A 20,936-nucleotide genomic window follows, 5' to 3' on the forward strand; every position below is an offset into this window, starting at 1 on the left:
AGTTTAAGACACCTAGCATTTTAGAACTAAGGGTAAAAAACCCTTAAAATGCGATTATTTTCTGTAAATGAGTTATGATTTTTTTTAATGTTTGGGAAAAAAGTTTAAAAACTTACAAGCTACGACCTAATTGCGAAATAATGATTCTATTCAGAAACAGAGCTAGTACACCTTTCTTTTTGTTTTTTAATATATATATTTTGTCATAAGACACCTTAAAATGCCCAAAGCATACTTTAAGGCACACACTGACTGGCAATTTAAATTCGACAAAGACACAAAGGATTTAGGCCTAAGTTTCTTTTTAAAAACTATATACTCAAAAACGTAGTTTAAACAAAAATATTTAGGGACGCTGAATTCTAGGCCACTAAATGCACGACAATAATTCAAATTCCAAAAAATTGAATTGATTAGTTAAAAATTAAATTGAATTGAATTAAATTATATATTATTTTTATTTATAAATTTATAAATAAACAATCAATCTTCTTTTGTTTATTATCATAGTAATATTTTATGTATTAACCGTAACCGCTTTTATATCTGATAAAAAAAAAATAATATATAAAAATATTAGAGCGCATGCGCCATAGAACTGATAAATAAATTATGTTTATTATTTTATTTCCGACAAATTTTTTTTTAAAATTTAAAATTTAATTTTTGAATCACCTTTTTTTATCTATGCTATTCCTTATACCTTATTCCTAAATTAACCTTTATATAGTATACAATATAGTAAATTCTCAATAATTAGGAAAATCCACATTCAAATTACCCTCATAACAAGTAAATTCATTTTTATTTTAACCATGTTAAATTTTTATTGAACTAAGGATATTATTGGAAATATAGTTCATTGAGTTTTATATAAGATATACATATTTTTAATAATCATTCATTTGATTTCTATAATAAACTAACTAGATATACAACGAAATTTAGTCTAGTCGATTTATTTACATATTTACTTCAAGAGACCTATTTTAAAATATAATTTTTTAAAATATGTTACAAATTATGATTTTAATGCAAATAAAATGAAAGAAAAGAGAATGGGATAATTAAATAACTTTATATACGTAGAGATATAACAAATTAAAACAGTTTTTTTTAAAAATTTTGAAAGACCTGACTATGCCGGATGTAATGTTGTTAAACCACTCGATTTTTAAAAACAGCTAACCTGACATTTTAGCCAAAAATATTACGTAAGCTTGGCAATTTTGCCCATAGGTGGCAGAAAGGTTTGAACATCTATTAACGAAATCTCTAAGTTTGCGCAATTTTTTTGGCTAAAATATTGAATTAGCCGTTTAACAACACTAGCCGGATGGGCGTTCCATCATGTATATAGCATTTACCTTGTAAATACTAGACAAAATTGCCTCTGCTACTCAAATATTATTAATTTGTAATTTATATGCAGATTATTCAAATAAATTAAAGATGAAAATTAAAAATGTATAAAATTTATGGCGAAATTATCTGAAATTTAGAATGTAGGCGCTCCACTATCTGTTAAATAATTTAAATAAACTAGCCTCCCATCCAATTTGAAAATACCACCTCCCTTAACTACACATAATTGTTAATTTTTTACGGGATAAATACTTCCCAGTTGCACAAGATATATATATTTAATATCGTTAAAATTTCGTGAATATGGATTTTTAATTAGCAACTATTTATTGCTTATTTATAAATTTCCTATATTATATAACAATGAAACAGAGCAATTGACATAAATAAGAAAGTTAATTTTTTTTAAAAAAATTAAGCGGTTAACGCTTATTCCTTTATAAAATAAACCCTCTATATCGCAGATATATCGATATGTAAAATTTTGAATATTCATAAAAAAAAAACATTTTTACCAATATGCACAATACATTTTATCGATTAATGATATAAATGATTTTCTCTTATCCAATATTAATAAATTTCTTTAGAATTTTGAGGTCAATGAAAAAAAAGGAAGATTGCAGGATTTAAAATAAATGTAAATAACATTCAAAATGGAAATAATTCCAGTATAACATGTAATAATAAATTTTTTTAAATATTTTATACATAATAAAATTTTTTTTAATTTGTTTAAAAAAAACTCAGTGGGAGATTTTCCTCAATGATGGCAGAAAGGCTTGTACATCTATTAACGAAATCTCGAATCTTGCGTAATATTATTTTAGCTAAAATCTTTAATTTAAAATTGGCAAAATCAAGTTGTTTAACAACACTAAGTCTATTATATATAAAATGTATGATTAATTTTATTTCCTTGTTTATTGTATATAATATTAAAAAATTATTTTATCCATTCATTTTCATAACTTTTAAAAAATAGAAATTGGATGTGTGTTTACAGATTGGATCAAAATTAATATAGTATTTGAGATCTGTAAGACCCAGCCCATTAAAAAATTTTGCACAAGTTGCCAGAAATTTTCCAAAATGTCAGGTCTGGACGGTTAAAATTTTACGAAAGTCTGCGACCGGCCAGTTAAATTGTATTGTACTAATTTTCAGGGCATCACATTTTTAATATCTATCTATTTTTTCCCAATGATTAGTCAGCTCTTAAAATAACGAAGTAATAAACATCTTTTAATCTTCAAATACTATCAATCATAATAAAAAAGTTGGCTTTAAATTTAAAAATAAATCAAAATTTTTAATGCCTATTAAATTTTTTCTAAAAATAATGGATTTGTGAGGGCCTGTCTGATTTTTATGTATATTAATGAATGGACCGGAACCAAATTCTTTATGTACAAATTGTCCTGCCCATTATAATATTTTAAAAATTTACCCGGAGTGGGTCAAGCATCACAGATCTCTATATATCATTAAATAAGGTTACAGCTATAATTTAGTACATTTGTAAACATTTATGTGAATTATAAGGTGTAGCCAAAAATTTTCTGCCAGGAATGGGCACTATTAGGTGAGTTTTCCCTCCTATATATTTCTCGGAGGTTTTTAGTATAGTTGGGTAATCACTATATTTTTAGTCGTTTAATTTTTAGCCGGCTAAACAATCAGCTAGCCTTGTGGTTTCTCAAAATATAGCAGCTCAAATTTGAAAGAAACTAAAACAAAAAAAACCTTAATGTTAACGGATTAGTTCCGCCACTCGCCTGTAGATTAAGCTGAATAAGTCGACTTTAAGCCATTACCAACTATAGTCTTTAGGTCCACTTATTGTCACCCTTTGGCTGTGCTGTGTTTATATTTTTATAATAATAATTTTGGTTATTTATTTTTTTCCCATAAAAATTGTCAATTATACTTCGTTTATTTTTCTTTCAAATTCTTGTTTGTAATAATATATTGTATAAATTCTTTGGGGAAGAGGATGTGTGTGGGGAGGGGGTGGGGTTATTATTTTGAAAGGATCCCCCCCCCACCCCGGCTACGCTTGTAATGTGAATTATTTAACTTTACTTAAATATAATTGGTATTATTTTGTATATCATTACACCACATATAATATAAATTTTTTTATTAGTGATACAATTATACATATTCACATTAATAAATACAATTATAATAGCTTTTATTCCAAGTTTGCAACTCTAACAAAATAACGATGTAATGTATCCTTGAGAAAATTCGTTTTTATAAAATAAAATTTGTTTAAGAATACTTATCGAAAGTTTCTCACTAGAATACTTATTTTCTACGCAGACCTTTTCATGCGAAAGGCGAAAAAATATTTCATAAATAATTACTTTATTTATAAGAAAAATAATAATCTTTGCCTTGATGGTCCTCCCTCTTACCTTATATATAGTAATGGTTAAAATATTATCCTAGGGAAAGGTGTCTCTTACCCCGGCACACGTGGCTATAGCGTCTGCAGTGAAAGGAAAGGCATAGACCCTTATACTTAATGTTCCAAAATACTTAATTGTTACCAACACTTATTTGAACAATAAATATGATAATTTTGTATGTTTTTGAAAAAAGTTAATAAATCTTGATGAAATTCTTAGTATTATTTCTATCAGTATTTTTTTTTTATTCATTTTTACCGGTATAAAATTACTGTTTATTACTTTCTCAGCATAAATAATAGAAAAAATTAGTCATTATTTTTTTAATTAGTAAAATAAAAATTAAGCAGTAAAAATTTAATTATTAGTAATATAAAATCACCTTTTTCCTAACCCTGCAATCACAATTAGTGAGAATTCGCGGACAAAAATGAATGTATAATTATTATATTTATATCATAATTTGTATACTTCGCCGCTAATTCGCGCTCCTGTGAATACAGGGTAACGATGACCATTGAGTTTAGCCTTATTAAAAATAAAATAGTTAATTCAATTTATACAAACAACTCATTAAATTAAATTGCTTATATTATATTTAATAATATAGAAGTAGATTAATAATACTTCATTTAATCTAAAAATGATGTTTAAATAAAAAAAAATTGATGACCCCAACAAAGATTTCCACTTTAGTCAACAGATTTACCTCAAATAGCCGATCCAATTTTCTAAGTATTCACTTTTCCCTATGACATGTTCCTTTTTTTTTGTTTTTAGTAAAGCCTGTCTAATTTGGGCACAATTGCGGACATGCATTTTCGCTCAATTTAAATACTTTCCAAATTTATCAAGACATTTTCTAATAGATGTTACTTAATGGGAATTTGATTAGAACTTAAAATTTTGGTCAAATTAGAAAGTTATCAAGAGCCCAAATTAGATAAGTTTTACGGTATAATTTTTTTTTAAATTATGTGATCATATGAAATTGAAAATGTTTGATTATAAAAAAAAATTAATACAATAATGAATTTATTTTACCGGTAAATGAATTTAAATATTCTTCTTATTTTACTGGTATAAAATAAATTGAAAAAAAAATATATATTCACATAAAAGGGGTAAAGTAATTTTACTAATAAAAATGTAAGATTTTTTTTATGAAAAATATTAATGTTAAAAAACGTGTTTTCCACCTCAAATTAAAAATAATACAACTGGCAAATTTATCAAAATACCGAAAATATTTACATGAAAATCTTAATACTGATTTCATTTATTATTTATATCGGTAAGATAAAATAAGTTTGATGGGGTGGGGTATGTATGTGTACATTAGCCATTTTTGTTATTATATCGAAAAAAAAATATAATTACAAAAACGGTTAATTTCGAATAAAGTACTTAAGAAATAAGAGCCTTTTAAAAATTATTATTCTTAGCAGAGTTTTTTCAAAAATAAGATCGTCCAGGCAGGTTTTATAAAGCCTAACGCCGATTCTGGGGGTTATAAAGTAATTTAAAAGTTAATAAACTAATATTTAAAAAAACTTCGGTTTGAATATTTAAATAAAAATTTATTTTTTTATTACACATACTACCTACCAACAACATAGTTCTCCTTAACGCCATTATGTCACGTAATCAATATGGCGAAACAAGTTTTATTTATTATACGCTCTCATATATAAATGTAAAACTAAAATATTTTGATATTTTTTGAAGGAAAACCTTTCTCAAGCCTGGTCTGAGAGAAAATATATTTTTTACAGTTTACTAAATAAGCGAACTCAATCGTTTAAATTTAAATATTTAGAAAAGAGTTCTATGGCTGTGTCATCGATGGCTTAATTTTAATACTTAATTACTTTTTTAGTATAGGCTTAAAAAGTATAGGAACGAGGAAACCCTTTTTTGGCTTGTTTTAAGCAAGAACAAGTTCGTCTTTTTTTAAAAAAGCATACTTAAAAGCAATGAAAAGTAAAAAAATTTTTGTGTCTTACTTGTTCATAATTTTTGATTTAGATTTAAATAGAGAAAAAATTGAATAATAAATAACATAATTATAGGATAAAGATTGCTTAATTATATAGATTATATAATATATATTTTTGTAATAAATTTAATTTCTATGCACAAATAAACATAATTGTGTTATATAAAATGGTGGATCAATAATTAAAGCTTATTAATTCAATTAATAAAATTTAAGGTGTATTTACCACTTGTTCATCTAAAATATAATAATAACTATATGTTTAATCAAAGAAATTAAATGAGTGGCATGATTAAAATCTTTAATTTCCTCATACTTTTTTGGCTATATAGTCGATAAAGCAGACTAAATATCCGGCTATTGATAAGTCGACCTGGGGACAGTCTATGTGTTAGCTTTTATTTTTAACAAAAAAAGAGAAGGGTTGATTATTATATGAATAATATATTAAATGAAGGATGGCAGTCAAAAACCAAACCTTTTATCCATATATTGTATATTTTGTTCAAAATTCCTAATTAAATTTAATGAAAAATAAACATGGTAAAATATTATACATTACACTTACGCTCATGATTAACCAATCCCATAAAATAGTAATTTGACATTGAAAAATAATGATGAAATAAAATTATAATCGAATTTTTTCAAGAAATCAACATATGATATTATAATGAATAAATTGATTGTTAAAAATATGTTTTTTTTTCGTAATTCAGATCAAAATTAACCCAAAGTCATGCGAACAAACTTGACATCATTAACTTGCATGCTATTATATACTTAGAGCGATTAATGATTTAATTTGACATTACATAATTATATGCTTCTTGTATTTTATTACGTTATATCTTTTCCTCATTTTTATTGTTCGAATTTTGGCCATAAACTTTCTATTTCTTTTAGTTTTTATGGTATACCTTCTATTATTAGTGATTACAGACAGGGTTGCCAGGTCAAAATTTTCAAATTGCAGGAGAAAATTGGTATTTTGCGGGTGAAATATGAAAATTGCGGTAGAAATATAAATATTGCTAAAAAAAAATTTTGCGGGTCGTTGGAAATTAGCTTAGTTATCCCCCTATTAATTCTTATAATTACTTTATATAAATATTAACAAAGTTGATAACTAATTTCAAAATAGGTAATATTTTCAAAATAACATCTTTGTAGTGGAGATACTTTATTATATTATGTAAAAAATCTTTATTAAATTCCTAATATATAAAATGATACATAAATATTCTTCAAAAATATAAAAAAACTCATCGCAGGACTACAGTTCCCCAAAAACATGAATAATTATATTTTAAAATGGTAATTTATATAAAATTTGATAAATAATATATTATTTATTAAAATATATTAATTAGAGACCTACAGAGGTGCCATTTGCACGTCTCGACCCAGATTTTTTTTTAAAAATATTTTTGGGCCGGCCCGGCCAGGGTTTTATGTTTTCAGGCCTCGACCTAGCCTTATTTAAAATATATTATATTTATTTTTGATTTTTATAGCTAATAATGGTGATTTCAATTAAAAAAATTTTCAGGCCCGATTCCGATATTTTTTAAAAAAAAATTTCACGCTCGGCCAGGGTAAATTAAAATATGGTCCGGCTCGTGTACCCGGGTGGGCTTGGGATCGGGTCTGCAGGTCTCTGATAGTTATTAAATTACAAAAACCATCAATTGATAAGCTCATAATAACTATACATTTGTAAATCGAGTTATTGGAATCAGATTTTTATTGCAAATATTATAAAATTGTCTTAATAAAAATATTTGATTTTTTAAAAAATACATTAGAGTAATATTTGAATATTGTAATATGATATTTTTAGCAATGCGCCATAAAATTTATTTTCAATTATTAACTGTAAAGATGAACACAGTTTCAGCATAATTTTGTGAATCTTTATTAAAAAGATTTTTATTGCAACTGCATATTAACAACATGTAGTAGATTTCCTACATCTAAAATCATTCCTTAATAATATACCTCTTCCATTTCATTCTCGAAAAAATTTTTCAAAATATTAGGACAGCTTTTATAATTTTTATTTAAGAAATATTTTTTCAAAAGTTAGTTAAATTTTAAAATTCTATTGATGGCGGGTATTAATGATAACCACCGGGCATGTCGTAGCAACTCACAATATTACAAGTCAGACCACTCCACCATATCTGTTAATTCATTAACTCTATTAGTTGATTAATTAAATTCGTTAAAATATTTCATTACAATAATGTCGATATCCAAAGATAATACATCCATTACCTTCTTGCAAGAATTATGTAATATATGGTATATACACCAATTGGTATTAAGTCAACATTGTGCTTCCTCAATTCTATAAATACACTCTGGGTTTTGCCAAAATTTACTGAGGCATTATCAGCACAGAAAGCTGATATATTTACTTTTATATGGTTAGCTATGTTTTGGATTTTTCACTATTTTCGGTAAAAAATTTTAATAGTTTTATAGAAACATCCTAATTTTGGTGAAATAGCGGAGGATGGAAATATTTTAATATTTCCCTTATTAGATGCATCTGTTAGAATTGCATATGGATGTCCATCTTTCAAATCGTTAAGAATTAATCTCCTGGATTAAGGTCCTAATTTTTATTCCACCACAAGTGAAGTTTTCACTTATCTTAAAGTCGTTAAATATTATGGGTAAAAGATTCGATCCACATTGGATGATAAGTAGCTCTGTGAATGTTGAACTATGTGATAAGTGTATACCATTTCGGAAATTGTAGTTGTATCTATTATTTCTTATTTTTGGAATTGCAATAGATGTAGATATACTCCCCCGCACTGATAATAATAATGTGATTGATCTATAATAAATAAAATAATTATCATTGAAATAAGTATAAATTTACCTTATTATGTGTTTAAACGTGATAATTAAGCGCCTAGCCCTATAATGTTATACAGATGAATGAATGTTGTTTTATTATTGGATAAAAATAAAACATATGAATAAGGTAAGGATAGAGAGAAATATACAAACTAGACATGATTTTTGAATAAATATCTAAAATTCGTTTTAAAAATATAAAAATAATCAATTACTATTTCTCAAAATTATTATTTATATATTAAAAACGTTAAAATGCTTAAAAAAATTGTGCGGGAGAAATTTAAAAATTGAGGTAGATTTCCAATTGCGGTAGATTTCCAATTGCGGTAGTTTTATGGGTGTTATATGTCTATGTGTAAACTAAAAAATTGCGGGAGTCTCCCGCTAATGGGGAGAGACCTGGCAACCCTGATTACAGATAGAATCTGTCAATCTTTATTATATGCTTTCATTTTTCTTAGAAGTATTTTTGTATTTAAGCGCCCATAGATGTCAAATAGAATCATTATTTTTATATAAATATATATCGTAAAATAAATTTTAAACTAGAAATTTTTTATTTAAAGATTATAAAAAATTTTTTTTTTACTTATTAAAAAAAGTTGTCTTTAAAGGGTTAAATAAATAGTATAATTAAATGCCTCTTCTTCTCTAATTAATTATTTAAAATTGAATTTTTTTATAAATTTCCATAATGTTCGTTTTTTTTAAAAAAATAATTCATTTATTTTTGGAAGATAAAAAAAATTATGCCCACAGGACAAAATAATTCATCGGATAAAGGGCAAGATGATGAAGGAGACGGGGATGGAACGCCAGGCGATGAGGACCTAAAGGGCAAAAGGTTGAACGATTTATCAAATATTCGTAAAGAAAGTAATGCGGTTAACGTTTCGGTACCAACCACAACCTCAGGTATAAACGCGAATGGAAACACGATAACGTCCAACACTTCCCTCACGACTCTCAATGGATTGATTCTGCGAAGACAGCTATTGACGGAACCGACCAAGAAGATTGGGGGGAAAATCATGGGAGTTGTGGATAAAAGGATGGCTCGGCATATGTCTCTAAAGAAACAACGACAGACATCTATATCCTCTTTAGATGATTTGAAACAAGAGCTAGATATAGTTTAAAATATTAAATATTTTTAGAGTTCTGCATCTTTTTTTTAGTTCCAATTTTAAAATTCTTATATATTGGACTATTGAAAAAACGATATTTGAACGAAAGCGAAAAAAATTTATAATTGCTGTAGGATAATAAAAATAATTTGGTTATTCTTGAAAATTAAATATATCAAAACAATTAGAAAAACGAAAATTTAAAATTTTATTGAAGCCAGAGTCTGATCCGCAGTGTTGTTAAACGCTTTAAAAGTAGCGCGCTATTAGATACTTTTTACGCTATTTTGATTTTTTTAAAAATATTTTTTACATAACTTTATTTCCTTGCATTGAAACCGATACCCAGTAGTAATTTTTTCTTCAAGATTAAAGTATTTTTTTCAATTTTGGGAAAGGATAATCTATATTTTTCTCATTTTCCAAAGAAATTTCGCTATCTTCAACAATCTCACACATTTTTAATAACTAGATTTATAATGCTAACTAGATTTATAATGTATATTTTTAAATATAAATGTAAATTTCAAAATTAAATAAAATAAAAGGATTATAATTTAGATTTAATAAAAAATATATTTTAATAATTTTTAGATGCATTTATTATGCAAAATTGAAAGTAGTAGCGAGCTACCATCGCTATTTTCTAAAAAAAGTAGTCAGCTAAAGCTACCGCTACTGAAAAAAGTAGCCCGCTATTTTAACAACACTGCTGATCCGGTTCTAAATGGCATATAAAATTAAAGTCTGAATCTGACTAAATCCGATAAAATCTTGTCCTAGTAATCCGAATTTAGGCATATCGGATTCGATTTGAACTCGAATCGTTCGGCACAGGCGCTCTAATATATATAATATAAAGTTACTATATATTATCTTTTATTCGCATTATTATAATATGCTCTTCTATGTAAAAATTCAAGAAATATTTTATTTTTAAAATGCTCATCCTGAAAAATATTTAAAAAATGGACATAGAACCGTATAATACTCGGCCAAAGATATTATAATATTTAAAAGGAAAGTTGATAAGAATTATTTTTTTAAAATAAATTTAATACAATTTTTTTTTGTTTTATTACACAGGATTTTCATTACGTGGAAATAGAAGAATTATACGAAAGATTTGAGACTCATCCCATTAATGTAATATTAATTTTTTTAAAAACATAATATAATATATGTTAAAATAGGGGTTAACTTCGATCAAAGCCGAAGAGTTGTTAAAAAAACATGGCATGAATTCTTTGTCTCCACCTCCCAAAACCTCTGAATGGATAAAACTTTTTAAACAACTAGTTTCCGGTTTCTCAATTTTATTGATCATTGGATCTATCATGTGCTTCGTAGCGTATGCAATTCAATTTTCCTTAATAAATCGGGCGGTATCAAAGGACAATGTAATAAATAATTTTCCCAGTTTTTAAAATAATAAAAAATATATGTTTTATTTAGCTGTTTCTAGGAGCTGTGCTCGCAGTGGTTGTATTAATAACAGGTTTTTTTTCATATTACCAAGAAGCAAAAAGCTCGAGAATTATGGAATCCTTTAAAAAAATGATGCCACAAGTAATTCTCACACATTTTAAAATTAGATTTTATAATAAAAATTTATGATAACACTGTAGCGCGCATTGGTGATAAGGGACGGTAAGAAAATAGATATAAAAGTGGAAAATCTCGTTGTAGGGGACATTGTAGATATACGATTCGGTGATAGAGTTCCGGCAGATGTACGAATCATCAAAAGTCAAAGTTTTAAGGTGATATATATTTTTACTTCTTAACACATGGGGAAAAAGAAATACGTGGTTTTTAAAAGCCCATTTCAAGATTAAATATATTAGAAATATTTTAAATAGTTTTTTAACATTTTATATTTATATACAATATAATTAACATACCCCTAGGTTGATAATTCTAGTATAACTGGTGAATCGGAACCTCAACCAAGATCAAACGTTATGACGAGTCTCAATCCGCTGGAAACTAGAAATCTCGCATTTTTTTCTACCTATGCAATTGAAGGTTATAAGAATAACTCATAATTTATTTATAACAAAACCCTAATTGTGATAATCTTATGATATATAAGCTGACGAGGAAAGTTTTTTCAAAAGATTTTCATGATCTATATATTTTTTATAATAATAAAAGATGAAAATTAGGCAATTGAGCTAAGCCAAAATATATAGAAATACGATTTGCAAACTTTTGAAATTTTATAGAAAAAAAATATATAAACTTTTTTTAAATATAACAAAAACATGTACAAAATATAATTCTAGATCAAAAATTTAACATACGATATTAAAATTTTAAAACCACTGAAAGTTTTAAAACAATGCGAATTTTTTTTTATAAAAAAAATTGGACTTAGTCTTAAGTAAAATACAAAAACTTACCTTATCTCCTATTACTTTATTACGGGGATTTCCTTTTCTTCCATGCTTTCTGCAATTTACCATTTTCTCCCCTCTTCCGTCCAAAAAATAAGAAGAGAAGATAAATAATTAGATTTAAAAAAGAACATCTTGAATTAAATATAAAAGATATTTTTCTTTTTAGTGGTTTTTATTCTAAGAAGTTTTTTTCTATCTGCCATTCATTGTCTTTCCGATCAATTATAAACTATTATAATTGTGAAGCAAAATCGTTCCATTTGAGCCGATTTTTAAGATGGCTAACTCAGTATTTTATCAGAAAAATATTACGCAGGCCTGAATATTTTGCTCTAAGATGGCCCAAAGATTTGAACATCGGCAATATTTTTCTGTCAAAAATTTTGAGTTAGCCATTTTTAAAAATTGGCTCAAAAGGAGCGATTTTCCATCGATACTTTTATAAAGTATTTATAAAGCCTATAATTGACATTAATTAAGATAGTGGTTTATATTTATTTTTTCCAGAATAATTTATTTCGTTAATGTTGATGATTTAATTATCTTTCTCCTCGACTAGTAAAATATTTAATTTTATTAATTTGCTTTTGTTTAAAAGAAAATTAAATTTATATCAAATGTAAATTATTAGTGGTTATTTAGATGAGTATCAAAATATATGTAATGCGGCAATATGATATTTTTCAAATTTATATCACTCTTTGAGCACGTTTTAAAAATTCTGATTTTTCTGAATTTGTATTTTATCATATTTGGACCTATAATTTACAATAGTTTTTTATATATAAATTATAAATGACTCAAAGATTATGTCTACAATTTATAAGATTAGCATTCTATGCTGGAATACATTTCCGGTAAAATCAGATTTTTAAAAAAACATGCTCAAAAAATTATTTAAAGTACACAAAATCATCCAATTAAGATAGAAGTAACGTATAGTATATATTAATAATAGAATTTTTAATAACCATAAAACAGATTATTTATTATAAAGTAAAAATTAAAATATTCCTTCTTTCGTTGCTTAATTAACAATGTCAATTTACATTAAATATAATTATATTTAATCTTCAACAATATTTGCGAAAGGTAACGCTAGAGCGATCGTAATTAGCACGGGAGACGCTACTGTGATGGGCAGGATTGCCAACCTAGCTTCCATTATTGTCGTAGAAGAAACTCCCATACACAAGGAGATCAAACGTTTTGTTTTTATTATAGCATCAATCGCCGTTTTTTTTGGCGTCTTGTTCTTCATAATTTCCATAGTCATAAATTATACCTGGTTAAACGCAATAATATTCTTCATAGGCATTATAGTCGCAAACGTGCCTGAGGGATTATTACCTACTATCACGGTTAATTTCATAATAATATAAAATTCTTTTAAGGCTTAGAATATATCATGATAGCATACATTTATTACGATTTATATAAATGCTTATTTTTACGGGAAAGTGATTTAGATTGATTCGATTAGGCTTGAAGGGTGGGTTTATAATTATTTATATATTTCATGATAAATTAAATTAATTAGGTATGCTTAACATTAACAGCCCAACGTATGGCTTCAAAAAATTGCCTAGTCAAAAATTTAGAAGCCGTAGAAACGTTAGGATCTACATCCACTATATGTTCAGACAAAACAGGAACCTTAACTCAAAATAGGATGACTGTTTCGCACGTTTGGCTTGATCGTCAGGTCCACAAAGTCGAATTCGGAACCGAAAATGAAAGTTCGCACTAAAATAAATAATTTTTAGCTATTTAATACGAAATATTTTGTGTTTATTTAGCAAATACATATGAGCATAGCGAAACGTGGAATGCGTTAGCTAGAATAGCAACACTTTGTAATCATGCCATTTTCACACCCACTCAAGACAAAATCCACATTATGCAAAGGTTTATAACGAAAATGTTTTTTAGCAATTTTTTTAAGTCATATATAAAAAAATTTTTTATAATATATTTTATCTGTAAGGGATAAAGGCTAAATTTTTATTTATTTTAAAATATGTGGAATTGCGTTTCCACTAAAGAATTTACCCGTCTCTCTTAAAAAAATTTCCTAATTTTATTTTATGATAATATTTAAAAGCTCTACATAAAATATAGTAAAAATCAGCCTGTTATAGAAAAACGAAATAGAAAATATAAAAACCATTCCTATTTTTTTATAGTAGGAAACTAGACTATTCACATATCAAAGGCCTTCATGGACCTGGATTTTTTGATCAGGCCCGGCCCAGGTCCGCAGTAAATAAAAATTTACAATCCCATTATAAGTTTCAAAATTTTACTCAATCCCATACCCAAAAATTAAAATTAATGTATTCAATGAAAAGAAATAATATTTTAGTGTATTTAGGCAATCATTTTTCTTATGAGCCGAATGCTGTCCCGATTCACGAAAATCTCTGATATATATAAAATGGAAGATAAGCCGAGTACTGGTCTAGACATTATAAAGTTTCAAAATAATCATAATCATATTAAAGGGCTATACTTAGTATCTATAAATAAATTAATGGCCCCTTAGTAATTTTTCGACATATTTTAAAATCAATCCAATGCATTTTCTTAATTTTTAATGCGGGGTTGAGAGCTAAAATCTCCTTTCTTTCATTGTTCCGCTATTATTAAATATCTTAATGGATCGGATTTTTAAAAGGAATATCAATCATTAAAAATTATTGTTATTATATAATCTATTTTTAATAGCAGTTTTCCATATTCACTAAAACTTTTTTTTGTAAGACCTTAAAAAGTTTTGATTATTGAATTTTTCCTCACCAAGATTCACATGGGTAAAATGACTTTTCAATTTTTTTAATTTTAGAGAGTGCATAGGTGACGCGTCTGAATCTGCCCTATTAAAATGCATAGAAACGAAAGTAGGGAATACAGAAAAAACTAGAGAACTCAACGTAATGGTTGCTGAGATTCCTTTTAATTCTACCAACAAATATCAAGTAATTTTTGGCCATTTATTTACTGTTATGCTATTATTTTTATTTAAAATTGAAACATGTAAGGTTTCCATTCACGAGATACCCGATCGATCGAAATATTTATTGGTAATGAAGGGAGCACCAGAACGAATTTTGGATCTATGTAAGACGGCTCTAATATACGACGAGGAAAAGAAGGAAGAAAGGGAAATTGAAATTGACGAAGATTTTAAACACGATTTTAATAAGACTTACGTTTACCTGGGGGGAATGGGCGAAAGAGTTTTAGGTTTTTGCGATTTTTGGATGCCAATCGACCAATACCCATTTGGCAAATTTCATTTTGATACCGAAAATGTCAATTTCCCACTAAGCAATTTTAGATTTGTTGGAATGATGTCAATGATTGATCCTCCTCGACCTGGTGTACCAGACGCAGTCTCTAAGTGCAGAAGTGCTGGAATCAAAGTCAGAATATATATATTTTTAAAACAGAATTCTTTATTTTTTAATTTTTCTATAGATAATTATGGTAACAGGGGATCATCCTCTCACAGCAAAAGCTATCGCTAAACAAGTTGGAATCATATCGGAAACGAACACCATCATTGAAGGGATTATAGATCATCACAAAGAATTTTCTCCCGAGTTTATAATTTGAAATTATTATTATTATTATCAAGTTAAATAAGGGTTTCAAATTAAAGGAGGGGGACTCTTCTGATGAGTTCTTTGATATCCTAACTATATATTATAAAGAATTATGCTTATTTTAGGCAATTCTGAACCATTATATTATTTTTCTTTGTACCTGAACCGATATTCGTTAGGTTAGGGTTCATATCTCTGCTTCGTTTCCTTAGCTTAAATTTAATTAGTAAAATTGTCAATTTTATATCCACTGGTTTTTACTTTATGCTAAAATACTGTCATATCCCTCTGCTTAAATTTAATTTGTAAAATTGTCAATATTATATCTATACTGGCTTTTACTTTTACGCTGAAATACTGCCATATTAGAGACATCTATCGCAAATGTTTATTTTTGAAAATTAGGATAAATAATTTACAAAATTTTATTTCTCCGATTTATAAATTACAAGCTATGCTGCTTAATATTTATAAAACTTATATTGGGTTTGCCTTAATTCTGGAAAACTTTATGGATATTTTTTTATCCATTATTTAGTTAAAATTACACATGTCTGTTTCCTAGTTTTTATTTTTTAACGCAAAAATGAAATAATGATTATTTACAGGCAATTTCAGCCTTTTTAATCATCCAATTACTAAATTGGATAATAAATAATAATATTTATATATAATTCATCAACTTAATAAAATGGGACTTACCATGAGTCTTACAATTAATATAATCAAAAAATCAAATCCATGCAATTATTTCAAGCCCAAAACTATTGGGCATGAAAAAAAAATACCAAACCACAACAATACTAACTTTTTTGAGTGTTTTGTGGTTAATTATATACTTATTCTATAATAAATTTATAAACGAATCTTAATATTAAAATTCATTCATTCAATTACCACGCCAGAAATAAATTATTTATAAATCTTCATTTAAAAAAATCTGCTAAACGGCGATTAATAGACTTATCTCTATCCAAATAAAGAAAATATTGGCATCAATTGTGCAATCACCTTTTGCTGCGCACTCAAAATGTGTCTATCGTTAAATTTAGAATTTAATTAATAATTTGAATTAATTTTAAAAGAAGAAGAAAAATATTTTTAATATTAATTAATTTTACACAAAGTAATTCAATCAAATTTTCATAAAAATGCGACTTTTACAAAAGTTTTATTATAGTTTCAAAATAGTTGCTACAAATCTTAAAAATAGCTAACAAATTTTTTTTCATCATTAAAGAATAATAATTTATTAAATTTTGAAGATTGAAGATACCCTTATTTAAAAAATATATGTTATGTAAAAATTTATTTACTCTCTATTATACCCACACTGAATGTTAGACTATTTTTCCGTGAAATTTGGATTAAACTTAATTTATATTCCTTTTTATATGGATTTTTTTTATATAATAAAAAATATAAAATGTTTAATTGTAAAATTTGCCTGAAATTCACAGGATCATTGTATATTCTGGAAAACATTTTCGGTCACATCAGACTTTTCATGTTTAAAAATCGCTCTCAACAAATCATATAAAATCGAGAGATTATGGATTCCATATCACAATATGACACACATAAAGAATTATTATTTTACATATAAAACAATAGTAAAAATATAACCTTGACTTTTTTTTTATCAAAAACATAGTTTTATCTTATAAAATTCATAATATTTATTTCACGAAGGTTCAAGAAAATCATTCAAACCCCTATAAATCTCTCACCCGGCCAGGAAAACAATGAAAGTATAGTAGTGCATGGCCAAGAGTTAAAGGTTCTTAATAGCCACGATATAGATACGATACTAAAAAAATTTAGAGAAATAGTGTTTGCGAGAATATCACCACAACAAAAATTGAGTATTGTCGAAGGATGTCAAAGACTGGGAGAGATTGTAGCAGTGACCGGAGATGGAGTCAATGATTCACCCGCCCTTAAAATGGCGAATATAGGTATTTTTTTAAAAAATCTTTATAAATGTCTGCTTGTTTATATAATTTTTAAAAAATCTTTCGATGATCACAATATAAATTGTGTACAATTGTTCAAAATAAAATAGGAATCGCAATGGGTATAGCCGGCAGTGATGTGAGTAAACAGGCATCAGATATGATATTATTGGACGATAACTTTGCTTCCATAGTTACTGGAATTGAAGAAGGTATAACTAATTGTTGCTTAAATGCATTATAATAGAGTTAAATTATATTGTATGTATTACTATTTAGATCTTAAGACGTCCATTTATTTTTTTACTTAAAAAAAATTCCCATTTACGTTTGTTTTGCATTGAGAAGCCTTGTCGATTTGTTCTTAAAAGGTCAGAAATCAATATAATGCTCATATTTTTTTACTTTTCAACCGGTCTGTCATCCAACTATTTGTTCTATTTTCGCTACTTTTATGAACCATATCTCTGCACCATAGGTCCCCCGTATTTAAAATGAGTCCTATACTTAAAAACAATATTTAAAATTAAATATAACATTTTTTAAAACTCTTTTTAGGAAGGCTCATATTTGATAATTTGAAAAAGTCGATAGCTTACACATTAACTCATAATATACCCGAACTGACGCCCTTTCTAGTTTACGTAACATTTAGCATACCATTGCCCTTGGCGACGATCACTATTTTGTGCATAGACTTGGGCACGGATATTGTAAAAACATGATTTTTTTAATCATATTTTATGAATTCTATAAAAGTAACCTCGAAAAAAGTAGAAGCATTAATAAAGAAGACCGCATGATTGTGCTCATGAGTGTTTTTTATTGTTAATTATACAAACGATCGCTTAAATTATGGCTTTATAAGTTACTAACAAATGTGCATAATTAGTAAATATCAATATTTCATTCAATCTCGTTAATTTTAATATATATGTATATATGTGTCGTAGAAGATTAACAACAAGATTATGCTTGATGTGTAAATATTTTACAAAAAAAGGTTCCATCAATTTCATACGCATACGAATATCCCGAAAATGACATAATGAAAAGAATGCCCCGCGATCCAAAAAATGATAAATTAGTAAATTCAAGGTTAACAATTTAAAATCATACAATAATAAAACATTTTCTCCTTGCTAATTCAATATTATGTTTTTATTAAATAATTAACATTAACAATGCATCTGTCTAATTAATCTGAACGATTATTCTAAACTCCAGAAATGTTTTAGTGGCGTCACTAGTCTTTTATAATCTCGGGGGGCTTAATTTCTTTTTTTAAATTCTCTCTTTTTTTTAGCTAATGTCATAATTATTAAATAGCATAGCATAATTAATTATCTTTTTAATGCTTAAATTAGATAGAAATGTTTGTAATATTTATATTTATTTTAGGCTAATAGGTGGTTGTTATGGGCAGATTGGCATAATTCACTCGTTAGCTGGATTTTTTACATTTTTTGTTGTAATGGCCGAGAATGGATTTTTACCAAATCGACTCCTAAACATTAGAGCACAGTGGGACTCAGAGTCTGTTAATGACTTAAAAGACTCCTTTGGACAAGAATGGGTAATTTTAAATATTTTATTATCAAAAATTATTAATCTTGAAATAATTATACAACATTTGTAGACATATGAAAATCGAAAAATATTAGAAAAAGCTGGTTATTCTGCATTCTTTGTGTCTGTTGTTATCGCACAATGGGCGAACTTGATCATCAGAAAAACTAGAAGGAAATCTATATTTCAGCACGGAATGAGGTTGTAATATTTAAATAAACATCCTATTACTAATATTAGTTAGCAGAGTTTTAAAAAATAATTGTCATTGCATCTTTGAAAGCATTTTTTATGTATGAAAATTTACAATATATTTACTAATAAATTTTTTTTACAAAAAAGATATTTGACATTTTTATGTAAAATTGATAAAAAAAATGAAGATTATTAAACTCTGTTAGTTGGACTAATTAGTAAGAAATGATAATCATAAATTTTAAAATAAAATATATCAACAATAGAAATTGGGTGCTGAATCTTTCTTTGCTCTTTGAAACCGGGTTAACCTGTTTGCTCTTTTACACCCCTGGATTAAATTCTGCCTTAGGATTTTATCCTATCAAGTAAATAATATTAAACAAATTTGATCTATTGTTTTCTAATATTTAAACTCTTTTTTTAAAATTTATTTCATCGTCACAGGGCTCTTTGGTGGTTGCCGGCGATGCCTTTTAGTGTCTTAATTTTTGTGTACGATGAAACTAGACGATATTTTATGAGGAAATATCCTGGAGGTTGGATTGAACGCGAGACCTACTTTTAAATGAGCCTTCCGCCATTCTCATAAAATAAACTAAGATTCGTGTTTTTGTATTTTTTTAGAGGAACATAAATCGATATAACATTATACCATTTCATTATTAGGATTAATTTTTTTTAAAGAAAGAACATTTAATTCAATACAATTAAAGGTATCCAATTTTTTTTTAATATGCAATTTTTTATACAAATTATTATAAAATATATACCTCTTTAAATTTATGGATATTGTTTAATTAAATTATTTCAACAATTTTTTTTTGCCTAATCCTCTAGGTGTTGGTATATGATATGAATACTTAAAAATCATATATTTTTCAAGAATATTCAGTGAAAATTTTGTGCTCAAATTAATATCTATACTGTATCAATGATTAATTCGTTTAGAAAAAAAATAAATGTTGGCTAATTTAATCGTAATTATACCAACCTCCAAATTCTTGATCTTGAAAAATTAGCGATAAAAATTTATTATTTTTAAATTTTTTTAATTATTATTTTATATACGTTTAATGTAATATAAATTTTTTTTATATCATTTACGAGTATTAAGAAATCAGGAAAAAATCAAATAATTTATATTTATACTATTATTGTATGATTGATTAATTAATATTATTACAAACAAAATAAAAAGAAATGTCATAATAAAAATTTTAATTTTATACTGCGTTACAATTTAAATTTATGTAAGGCTCGAAGATTATGCTCCAAATCAAGAAAATTGTCGTCCCGTCAGATTTCACAGAATTAATAAAAATGACAGACACTTGCTGGATTTGAATCTTATCGGATACGCACTGAACCCACTAGTGTGCAGATACTACTCGAAAACATAAAAAAATTTTGTATATAGGA

At 26.4% G+C, this 20,936-nt stretch overlaps 1 protein-coding gene across 1 annotated transcript; it reads left to right on the forward strand.

The window, feature by feature from the left end:
- Window positions 1–630: 630 nt before the first annotated feature.
- Window positions 631–20,623, forward strand: LOC135930419 (sodium/potassium-transporting ATPase subunit alpha-like). Its single transcript, XM_065467212.1, has 21 exons — window positions 631–792; window positions 9,396–9,791; window positions 10,872–10,931; window positions 10,979–11,185; window positions 11,241–11,354; window positions 11,414–11,548; window positions 11,696–11,813; window positions 13,280–13,548; window positions 13,728–13,926; window positions 13,987–14,095; window positions 15,033–15,165; window positions 15,229–15,612; window positions 15,668–15,792; window positions 17,488–17,753; window positions 17,861–17,962; window positions 18,309–18,463; window positions 18,754–18,848; window positions 19,152–19,326; window positions 19,390–19,520; window positions 19,781–19,882; window positions 19,962–20,623. Exons 2-21 carry the CDS (start codon window positions 9,408–9,410, stop codon window positions 20,080–20,082), a joined length of 3,384 nt encoding a protein of 1,127 aa, XP_065323284.1. The 5' UTR covers window positions 631–792; window positions 9,396–9,407; the 3' UTR covers window positions 20,083–20,623.
- Window positions 20,624–20,936: the final 313 nt, after the last annotated feature.

This window comes from Gordionus sp. m RMFG-2023, chromosome 5, assembly GCF_954871325.1.
Source record: "Gordionus sp. m RMFG-2023 chromosome 5, tfGorSpeb1-WG-v2, whole genome shotgun sequence".
Taxonomy (NCBI): Eukaryota; Metazoa; Nematomorpha; class Gordioida; order Chordodea; family Parachordodidae; genus Gordionus; species Gordionus sp. m RMFG-2023.